Source organism: Pelobates fuscus, chromosome 7, assembly GCF_036172605.1.
Source record: "Pelobates fuscus isolate aPelFus1 chromosome 7, aPelFus1.pri, whole genome shotgun sequence".
Classification (NCBI taxonomy): Eukaryota; Metazoa; Chordata; class Amphibia; order Anura; family Pelobatidae; genus Pelobates; species Pelobates fuscus.
In genome coordinates this window covers 63,383,459-63,395,401 of record NC_086323.1, presented here as the reverse complement: position 1 = coordinate 63,395,401, position 11,943 = coordinate 63,383,459, and the positions used below count along the sequence as shown (strand labels likewise).

At 39.4% G+C, this 11,943-nt stretch overlaps 1 protein-coding gene across 2 annotated transcripts; it reads right to left on the bottom strand.

The window, feature by feature from the left end:
• Positions 1–553: 553 nt before the first annotated feature.
• F3 (coagulation factor III, tissue factor) lies at positions 554–8,749 on the bottom strand. 2 transcript variants are annotated; one of them, XM_063427307.1, is made up of 7 exons: positions 8,467–8,749; positions 7,092–7,206; positions 5,492–5,673; positions 3,705–3,892; positions 2,636–2,789; positions 2,328–2,365; positions 1,132–1,256 (listed from the first exon to the last, which is right to left on the bottom strand). In XM_063427307.1, exons 1-7 carry the CDS (start codon positions 8,537–8,539, stop codon positions 1,227–1,229), a joined length of 780 nt encoding a protein of 259 aa, XP_063283377.1. In that variant the 5' UTR covers positions 8,540–8,749; the 3' UTR covers positions 1,132–1,226. The 2 variants fall into 2 exon arrangements, with proteins under 2 accessions (XP_063283376.1, XP_063283377.1); XM_063427306.1 differs by lacking the exon at positions 2,328–2,365 and having other exon boundaries at positions 554–1,256; positions 8,467–8,746.
• Between the last annotated feature and the right edge of the window lie 3,194 nt (positions 8,750–11,943).

Genomic DNA, 11,943 nt, shown 5'->3' with positions numbered 1-11,943 from the left:
CAGCGTCCATAGGAAAGCGTCCATATGGACTGACTAAATGCGCATTCGCCCGATGATGACCGAAGGAGGAGGAGAGTCCCCAGCACCGAGGAAGCCCGGCGCTGGAGAAAGGTGTTTAACCCCTTCCCCCAACTACAGCCCGGCGGGAGTGGGACCCTGAGGGTGGGGGCACCCTCAGGGCACTATAGTGCCAGGAAAACGAGTTTGTTTTCCTGGCACTATAGTGGTCCTTTAACAAAACCCCTCCAAAACAAAACTAAACAAAAAACAAACAAAAAATAAAATAAAATTGGAATGTACAATCTAGAATGCCAGATAAGGAAGAAAGATGGGTTATTTTGTATCTATTCAATAGATAACTGCACGGGTAAGTGTAAAAATAAAAGACCATGTGGTAACTTAGTAGTAGTGAAAATAATCTGTGTCTACCAAAGTCTGTATACAAAAAATAAAATAAATAAAAATATATGACATATGTACTGTACCTCAAAAGTTAAAACGAAATCTTTTAGTACCTAATGTAGTGTTTAGTCATATTACTTGTAGTGTTCTTAATAAATCACATCATTCATCATTGCGAGAAATGTACCGAATGTATCTTACGAAGATATTGCTGAGGTGTGCACACCAATAAAATAGAATAGATAGTGGGTCATTGTATCTCACTTGCTGCACCTAAGCACGTGATCTCAGTTAAATCTCATGAATAGCACCTAACGCAGAAGTCTAATGTCCACCCACAGCCGTAGATTAGTGTTAAAAAGTACTAAAAATGTATTTAATAAATAGCGAATTGTGCCTTGACGACAACCAAAATTAGACAGAAGTAGCAGAATCTGAAATATTAAAAATATTTTGGCCTAGTTTGCTGTTAAGCAAATAGATATCACAATTTTTATTTCTAAAAAATATATTATATATAAACCAATACAGCCATTTATAGTAACGTAAAGTAGAATTAAAATCTCTACAAAAATATTTATCTTTAAAAATAAGTTTCACGGAAACAAAATGAATTCCTTTACTGCTCTGAGGTTCTATTCGTAAAAGGCCCCACATGCAGTAGGCATGTCGCTGTGGAGTCACAACAGTAGTAAAGCAGATAATGCCCTTTCAGACTTTGTTGAGTGGTACGGTCTCCTTCGATTTTTCAGCCTTTGCTTTTCGGCACTTGCAAATGATCACAGACATGATGATAATTACTACTATAAGAACCACTGCAGTAATCACAGCAACCAGTATACTAAGATTAAACTCTGAAAAAAATAAAGAGAGAGAGAGAAATGATTTAACTTAATTGTATGCCAACAAAACACATGTATACCAGGTATTATTTAGCTCTAAAAGAAAGAGAGGGGAAAAAAACAACCAAAACCTTCCCCAAGTTAGTCAAAGAAGTGCCCATGTTATAACGTGACTGTTAAACATAGCATTTTCATGCAGTTAAATAAACTGAAGTTGTTTTGAAGCAATACGCACAGATAGTTTAGGGACACAGTTAACAGAGATGCAATGCAAGTGATTTGCATAGGAATACACCTCCTAAAGTGTAATAAAAATTAGGTTGCTTTTGGTTTTCAATTTACAAATACTCTGTTTCTTTCTTTCTTTTTTTTTTTTTTTTTTTTTTTTTTTAACTAACTTGCAACAAAGAATATTAGAGTTCCAAACAGGTTTCAATGGACACATTTTGCAAAAATGTCTACCTCAAACTCCTCCCACATTGGGTTATAACACTTCCAGAAAAATGCACCCCTGATGATCTTATATCAGGTATCGGGATATGTTGAATCTTTACCAAGTTTAAACCTAATAAACATTCTGAATACTTCTGCCATGAGGGTTATTCGGCTAGTCTGCTGGCCACAAATAAGAGGCAATTTCAATCAACTGTTGCAAATGTGTGGTTATTTATTAACAATGAAGAAAGTTTAACTAATTTGTACTACACATTAATTTTAATTTATCAAATGTTTAGTTATTTGAGTGTGTCATTTAAAGGAGATTAAGTAAAAAGCACCAGCAGATTAATATCCATCCCGTTTATGGTCCCTATGCAGATATATGAAAACTCCTACATTTAAGATCAAGTTATAGAGGTCATTAATTTACATATCGTAAATTAACGGGGATAGGAAAAGTCAACATATACAATGCACCCATTTCACTTGAAGAAAATAACACATGTACTCTCTGTAATGTGTTTGTTTACATGGAGAGGCTGTATGAAAACTATGGAAAGTTTTGAGGAGAGGAAAAATACAATGATCCACTCCACCAAAGAGCCATCTGATAAGCATCCATTTAAAATGGTGGAATGAACTTACACAGAGGGTCAAAAACTCTGGAGCAGGATTATGGATTGCTGAAAAGTAAAAGTATTTTAGCATTTCAGGTTACATAAGAGTCATTTTTAATATACAAGATGGGGTTATTGTTCTGCATTAACAAGATAACTGAATGCTCCATCGACATTTTACAAGAATGAAGACCTCAAAAATCACATTTTGAAAATCACTACATTGATTTCAAGAGAAAAAAATAAAAATAAAAAATTTGCACATGGCCCCCTTCCCAATAGAAAAGCATTAGAGCACTAACAAAATTAAGGATTGAGGGTGGAACATACCATTACCATTACTCCCATTAGAAGGGGTGCATTTCTCGGCAGAGTTTGGGCTGTCACGGTCCACTTTGCGCGATGGTATAGTCGCTCGCACGTAAAAACAGTAACTCTCCCCTTTGTCTACATTGATGACAATTTCATTGGTCGCCGACGTTGCCTGTTTCTGCAGATACATTAAAACAGAGTAGGGGTTAATTGTGTGAACAGTACTTAAAAAAAAAATAAATTTATTATTTTATTTAAGAAACATTACTTGATCATTAATTTTTAAACTGGCTCTTACATTTTTGGTTTTAAAACATTAAATTTTTCCAATCTGTTTTCTTTCAGCCCTCCAACTTCACACAACAAAATATTTTAACTTGAATGTTGGCTGACCTTGGGCATTATTCAATTTACATAGCATGCTCCGCTAATTTAAATTCTAGACTCTGTAGCCAGAGAGAAAAAAACCTCAAAGTATAGGTAAATTCTCTCTCCTTATGACGTACTTGGTCCTGATCAAGCAGAAACACACATATTCCCCTCCAAGAACAGAATAAACTATGTCATGGGAGTTGGGAGGTACACCAACTCCTGGTAGAGGCTACACTTCACTTGACAAGGCTGAAACATATGTCTGGATTTTCTGTACATCTTGTGCAGAAGGACTTGCCGGCATATTAGATCTTCTAGATCAGGGGTGCCCAAAATCTAGTCGAACTACAGATCCCATGATGCTTTGCATGCCTTTCAAATGCTTTAGCATTAGCATGAATGGCAAAGCATCATGGAAGCTGTAGTTTTAAAATATCTGGAGATTTACCTTTTGGGCACTCTTTTTCTAGACTGCTCTAATGGATGGGATCAGTCCAATATACAAGGGGCCTAAAACTTGCATGAGAGGTCAGCCGAGCTTAACTTAAAGGGAATTTATTGAGTTTTTGCCCATTTTCTGTGCGCTCTTAAATTCTGTTTTGGCTTAAGAAAAAAATTAAATAAAAAAAACAAACAAACAAACCTGTCAATTGTTGTGAAATTCAAAGATAAGCAGCTTTTTGCTGTTGAGGCCAACAGGAAGTTCAGATGTTGTACTCACCCTGCCGGTACTAGAAGCTTTTCTGTAAAACAGTGTATACATAAAGTCACTTTGAAATATATCCCGAACAGTCTTGAATGTATTATTGGGAAATGCAAATGGTGTCACAGCATCTTTAACGAACACGTGGAGGTTGCCACTTTCTTTATCCAATTCAAACTGTTCAATGACTGGTTTTCCAAGCTTTGCTAAAAATAAAGAAAATAAAATAGATATTAAAAAAAATACCTCACTAATACGAACTACCCTGTTTCATCCATTAAAAGAAAAAGTCTATGAAAATGCTTTCCTATAAACTGACTCAAAAAAATTATTTTGGCAGATGAGGGACCAAAAAAAAAAAAAAAAAAAACCCCAAACACAAATATTCTTTTTTATTAGGGAAGAAAACCAAAAACAAAAAAACTCCCCCTGAAACTATTGCATTAAGCTTCCAATAAATACATTTTAAAAAAGCTCCGTCATCTGCAGGGGCATCCATGTTTGAAGACGGAACATGCAGGGGATAGATGCCACTGTTCGTATTACAGATTGGCTTGGGCACTTGATATGGATTCATAACGCAATACTGCATGTATCTGTATGTGTGCATGCAAATTGTAGCTCCATATGGATTTCCACTCTATTTAAAGGGACACTATAGTCACCTGAACAACTTTAGCTTAATGAAGCAGTTTTGGTGTATAGAACATGCCCCTGCAACCTCACTGCTCAATCCTCTGCCATTTAGGAGTTAAACCCCTTTGTTTATGAACCCTAGTCACACCTCCCTGCATGTGACTTGCACAGCCTTCCATAAACACTTCCTGTAAAGAGAGCCCTATTTAGGCTTTCTTTATTGCAAGTTCTGTTTAATTAAGATTTTCTTACCCCCTGCTATGTTAATAGCTTGCTAGACCCTGCAAGAGCCTCCTGTATGTGATTAAAGTTCAATTTAGAGATTGAGATACAATTATTTAAGGTAAATTACATCTGTTTGAAAGTGAAACCAGTTTTTTTTTTTTCATGCAGGCTCTGTCAATCATAGCCAGGGGAGGTGGGACTGTTTCTGTTTATGCAGCCCTAAAGTGATTTAACCCCTAAATGACAGTGAATTGAGCAATGAAATTGCAGGGGAATGATCTATACACTAAAACTGCTTTATTTAGCTGAAGTCATTTAGGTGACTATAGTGTTCCTTTAAAGTTTCATAAAAGTTTGTTGAATAAGCTGTATGGTCAGGGGAGGATTTTCCAAATATGTGTACACACATTTTGACTAGATCTTATGAAAGTAGCATTTAAAAATAAATACAAAAATAAATAGATAAACTAGGAATATCCTGATAATCATGATACATTTAAGAGTTGAAAGAGTACAGCTACCTATACACTTGTGGCCTCTAAACAATCTGACATTTAGAAAAATTTGAAAACATAAAATGGGCACTGGCATGGAAATGAAATACCAAAATATGAACAATTTAAATCCATTTATACAGCAGTCACCATACAAAGAAATATGGCCTTTTTATCACATTAGCTTACTGGGTACTGGGGTGAGTAGATTTTAGTTAAAATACCCAGGTTACAGGAACACCACAGAGACCCAGGTACACTGTCAAACTGTTCTAAAATGGTTACACTGGGGCGGGGCCAGGAAACTCCTGAAACCATAACCACTACAGCAAGCTGTTGTGGTTATAGTGCTTGGGATGTTAAAAACAAATTACACTGCTGTCATAAACAGGAAAATGAAAATGTGTTCTTCTAAATTACTTGAATGTAATAGAACAAAGCATTACATACTCTGCTTATAAGGAGTAAATGGAACGCTGTCAGCGTGTGGAAATTCCTCAACGTGTTCAGAATCTTTAACATTTGATATAATGCGTGCAGTATACGTATCGTTCACATCCTCTAATAAATTAGAAACATCACACTCCGTCTCCTTAGTATAGAAGCATTTTGTTTTCCAGTCAGAATATTCGCTGAAAAAGAATGTAAATACAGCATAAATATAAACGCTTTAAAAAAAAAAAAATACAAACGGGAAGAAAAAAAGACAACCAACCAACAACTTATTGAAAAAAAAAAGTTTTAGAATGAATAAGTCCAAAACAAGTTTGTTTAGGAGCCAAACTAATATTTGTTGCCCTTTTTTTTTCCCATTCTCTTTTTTGAAGCAGCATGTTTTAACAAATTCGGAATTTGTTATGTGAAACTCTGAGAAACGTGCATGTGTGAGTGTGCGTGCATGAAGAAACATGTCTATCAGTCCCGCTCCAATCAGCAAATTTGTCGGTTTGCACAGCGATCCCACACCTGCACAGAACAGGCAAGTCTGGATGGACAACATATTTTGCAATAAATGGAGACCATGAATTAATTAGAACTAAGCTGCTTCTAGGCATTTGGAAATATGTATACATATAGAGAGAGGTCATAAATGAAACTTACTAGGTCTGAGCTGGTTTTAGAACCAAATCAGACATATTTATCTCATTGGATGACAAGATAGTGTGACTTGAAAGGGATCTCTGCTTTTCATTAAAAGAGAATGCGGTTTTTAAACAACATTTAAAGGGCCACTTCATTGCAATGAATTCTCTAAGTCAGCTAGGGCCTTAAATGTGAAATTAATTATGAATTTTCACTTCACTAAATAACCTGGCTAGAATCAAAGATAGAAGTTGCTCCCAGTGCACCAACCAAGTTTTTTCTCTCCCATCTTTACCAGGGAGAGAGTTTACTGTACACCAGGTGGACAAAATTTCCCTTGAGGATGAGCCCACCAAAGACCACGACAGCTCAATTGGGTTCGGTTAACCATCAAGGATATAGGTGTGTCTTGGCGTGACGTTTATTTACAATGGATTGGTCAAGCACGTCATAAATTACTCGAGGTGGGGGTTTGGCGGTGTGTGAGAGAGAGATATTACTTCTTATCAATACTAGTGATCTCATCGGCAGACATTTGAGTTTTCTGACTGTCCAAGATTTATAGGAGTGGTATTCTGCCAACAGCTGGAAATCTGGTTTGAGTTTATTTGAGCAGTGAATGTATTAGCATTTGCAATGTACAAATGTAAATTGATATATTAGAAGCATGATCAAAGAAGTCCAGTAGCTGTAGTGCTGATGGATGTGTAAATCAATGTGATCAGCACCTGTCTCAAATATCACTTTGTACAACCATGCATTTTTCTCTTGATGAGAAAATGTCAGTAGCCATACGTTGTACAACAAATTAATTGTAAGATTAAAAAGGTTTGCCATTCTACATAGGAAGTGGAACCAATGGAACCCAGAGCAATCCATTAGTTCCCACGGTGACTAGGACACTGTTATGCCTTTGTTCTAAGCCTTTTGACCCCTGAACCCCCATCTGTAAGTATGAAGTACTTACCCACTGACGTCAACACTGTAAGTGTGATTTACAGGTTTAGGTTCCCATTCTAGTATAGTCTTAAAGTTAACAGATGACCAAGCAATGTTTACAGCGGTTTTAAGCTCTTTAGAGTCTGCAAAAAAGAAAAGGAAAAAAAGAAAAGAAAAAAAAGTATAAAAATATGATCATAAAGACATGATGGAATCATAATAATAACTCCTTTTGGGAATAAATAAATTAAAAACAAAAACACATGCACACATGGTTCACTGAGCACAGTAATCTCTGAATTGCACCAAATTGAAATCAACAATAATCCCAGTTTGTCTATTTTAGTATTAACCACACTCTTAGAAAAAAAAAAAAAAAACACAGACTGAATAATTTAAATATATGTAACAGGATCAAAAGAAGATTATCAACCCATACTATCAAATGACTTTTAGCTAATTCTGTACATCAGATTAAAATCCATTTTTGAATGTAGGACTCATATAAAGCCATTTTCATTACCACAACAATAAATGATTCTAAAGTACAACACTGCACCTCTATTGATTTACCTGTTCTAGTAAATATTTAACATTCAGGGCTTTAGGCACTTGGAAGCGTTGATAAAGAATGTGCTTGGAATACATTCAGAGATTGTGTAGGCCACACACACTACTAGACCAACTCTAACCCACCAACACTTTGCAGACTACAACTCCCATGAATCTTTTCAGGGCATTATGGATGTAAAACTAAACCAAACCAAAAAAAGCCTCTATAAGAGTTTGGTTCTATTATACTTTAAGATCTTGCTAATTTACTGTTTTAACAATTTGTCAGGGCTTTTGATATTATGGGTAATTAATAATAATAATAATAATAATAATAATAATAATAATAATAATAATACAGCATCTCAAGTTCATTGAATTAGTTATAAAAGCTGATTTAACCATATGAGTGCCAAAGAGAAATGGTAAGTAAGCCACAAACACTATACTCAGACGGTAAAACGTTTTTTTAATATTATAACATAGTACACATCATCTGCTGTTAATTTGAAAGATTTACTCTGCTATAAATATTTATTTACCCCATGGAACTCGTTCACTAACTTAATGGACAACAACGCAGCACAATGTATCACTGGTTAATAAATATCATTGTCTACCTTGTTCCTCTCAATAAACAGCAAGCCTCCAGTCCGATCTACTTCTTTGATTTGTACATTTTTTTTTAACCAATAAATGAGATACATTTTATCCAGGTTAATAAATCCCCATTGCTCTCTCTCATAGCATAGATCACCTTTACCTAGGGAAGCTTAGGGGAACTATATTATTGCGGCCCTGTAACATTATTATAAGCCCCCCTCCCCCCAGCACAGGTTAGTATCACTTACCTAATGCAGCCGTCCACTGAAAGCACAGGGCAGAGCAGAGCAGGAAGTGGAGAGGCAGATATAAAGTATTCATTGTATTCCAGCCACAAAATGATAATAATCAGAAATAATACAAATATATATATATGTATAAAAATATATCCCAGCGATTTATAAACTCCTCAAATGATGTCCCACTACTTGTAGTGCTGTCAGTAAATCAGTGTGTTCAGGCAATGCTCTTAGTTGCTTCCTGTGCCTGTTGCTTGTAGTATGAACTGAGGGTAAATGCAGTGGAGTGAGATATATATACAGGCTTTGGCCAGACTACAGTAGCTCATGCTGAAGCCGAATAGGAAGGATTACTTTGGATTTTCCCACCCACTCCAGTATTGAGTCACTCACTACTTGTGCTTTATATTTCTGCCGATAGAGGGCGTCCATGCTGCATTTTATCCCACCTTGGAATTAGCTCATTCTGTAATTACTGGGCACCTACATAGAATCTCCATGCACAATTTTCCTTGTAAAATCATACTACAATAAGGGGTTTTAATTAAAAGAAAATAACTGTCGCATATTAATGAGGAAATGCGGAAATTTTAAGCTCATAGCCAGACTTAATATAGCAAAAGTAAGAATTGTCAAGAATTCAAAGTGAATTGCAAGTTAACGACAAATACTTCTGAACTGGAAAAACTCTAAGTCATCTACTTATCCAGTTCAAGTACTTTGGCCTTAAAGGACCATTAAAGTGACCCAGGCCACTGGAAACAAGGTACATAATCTTTAGTTAACTCTAATTTTACAGAGCAAAGTGATCACACTGCTGGAAGAGAAAGGACAGTGATCGCACTGCTAGAAGAGACAGGACAGTGACCGCACTGCTAGAAGAGACTGGACAGTGATCGCACTGCTGGAAGATGCTGGACAGTGATTGCACTGCTGGAAGAGACAAGACAGTGATCACACTGCTAGAAGAGACAGGACAGTGATTGCACTGCTGGAAGAGACAGGACAGTGATCACACTGCTAGAAGAGACAGGACAGTGATCACATTGCTAGAAGAGACTGGACAGTGATCGCACTGCTGGAAGAGACTGGACAGTGATCGCACTGCTAGAAGAGACAGGACAGTGATTGCACTGCTGGAAGAGACTGGACAGTGATCGCACTGCTAGAAGAGACAGGACAGTGATCACACTGCTGGAAGAGACTGGACAGTGATCGCACTGCTAGAAGAGACAGGACAGTGATCACATTGCTAGAAGAGACTGGACAGTGATTGCACTGCTGGAAGAGACAAGACAGTGATCACACTGCTGGAAGAGACTGGACAGTGATCGCACTGCTGGAAGAGACTGGACAGTGATCGCACTGCTGGAAGAGACAGGACAGTGATCGCACTGCTGGAAGAGACTGGACAGTGATTGCACTGCTGGAAGAGACAGGACAGTGATCGCACTGCTAGAAGAGACAGGACAGTGATTGCACAGCTGGAAGAGACAGTGATCACACTGCTGGAAGAGACTGGACAGTGATCGCACTGCTGGAAGAGACTGGACAGTGATCGCACTGCTGGAAGAGACTGGACAGTGATTGCACTGCTGGAAGAGACAGGACAGTGATCGCACTGCTAGAAGAGACAGGACAGTGATTGCACAGCTGGAAGAGACAGTGATCACACTGCTGGAAGAGACTGGACAGTGATCGCACTGCTGGAAGAGACTGGACAGTGATCGCACTGCTGGAAGAGACTGGACAGTGATCGCACTGCTGGAAGAGACAGGACAGTGATCGCACTGCTGGAAGAGACAGGACAGTGATTGCACTGCTAGAAGAGACTGGACAGTGATTGCACTGCTGGAAGAGACAAGACAGTGATCGCACTGCTAGAAGAGACTGGACAGTGATTATGTTGCTGGAATAGACAGGACAGTGATCGCACTGCTGGAAGAGACAGGACAGTGATCGCACTGCTGGAAGAGACAGGACAGTGATCGCACTGCTGGAAGAGACTGGACAGTGATCGCACTGCTGGAAGAGACAGGACAGTGATTGCACAGCTGGAAGAGACAGTGATCACACTGCTGGAAGAGACTGGACAGTGATCGCACTGCTGGAAGAGACAGGACAGTGATCGCACTGCTGGAAGAGACTGGACAGTGATCGCACTGCTGGAAGAGACTGGACAGTGATTGCACTGCTGGAAGAGACAGGACAGTGATTGCACAGCTGGAAGAGACAGTGATCACACTGCTGGAAGAGACTGGACAGTGATCGCACTGCTGGAAGAGACAGGACAGTGATCGCACTGCTGGAAGAGACTGGACAGTGATCGCACTGCTGGAAGAGACTGGACAGTGATCGCACTGCTGGAAGAGACAGGACAGTGATTGCACAGCTGGAAGAGACAGTGATCACACTGCTGGAAGAGACTGGACAGTGATCGCACTGCTGGAAGAGACAGGACAGTGATCGCACTGCTGGAAGAGACTGGACAGTGATCGCACTGCTGGAAGAGACAGGACAGTGATCGCACTGCTGGAAGAGACTGGACAGTGATCGCACTGCTGGAAGAGACAGGACAGTGATTGCACTGCTGGAAGAGACAGGACAGTGATCGCACTGCTAGAAGAGACAAGACAGTGATCGCACTGCTAGAAGAGACTGGACAGTGATTGCACTGCTGGAAGAGACAGGACAGTGATCGCACTGCTGGAAGAGACAGGACAGTGATCGCACTGCTGGAAGAGACAGGACAGTGATCGCACTGCTGGAAGAGACTGGACAGTGATCGCACTGCTGGAAGAGACAGGACAGTGATTGCACTGCTGGAAGAGACAGGACAGTGATCGCACTGCTAGAAGAGACTGGACAGTGATTGCACAGCTGGAAGAGACAGTGATCACACTGCTGGAAGAGACTGGACAGTGATCGCACTGCTGGATGAGACAGGACAGTGATCGCACTGCTAGAAGAGACTGGACAGTGATTATGTTGCTGGAATAGACAGGACAGTGATCACGCCGCTGGAATAGACTGGACAGTGATCACACTGCTAGAAGAGACTGGACAGTGATTGCACAGCTGGAAGAGACAGTGATCACACTGCTGGAAGAGACTGGACAGTGATCGCACTGCTAGAAGAGACTGGACAGTGATTGCACAGCTGGAAGAGACAGTGATCACACTGCTGGAAGAGACTGGACAGTGATCGCACTGCTGGAAGAGACAGGACAGTGATCGCACTGCTAGAAGAGACTGGACAGTGATTATGTTGCTGGAATAGACAGGACAGTGATCACGCCGCTGGAAGAGACTGGACAGTGATCGCACTGCTGGAAGAGACTGGACAGTGATCGCACTGCTGGAAGAGACAGGACAGTGATTGCACAGCTGGAAGAGACAGTGATCACACTGCTGGAAGAGACTGGACAGTGATCGCACTGCTGGAAGAGACAGGACAGTGATCGCACTGCTGGAAGAGACTGGACA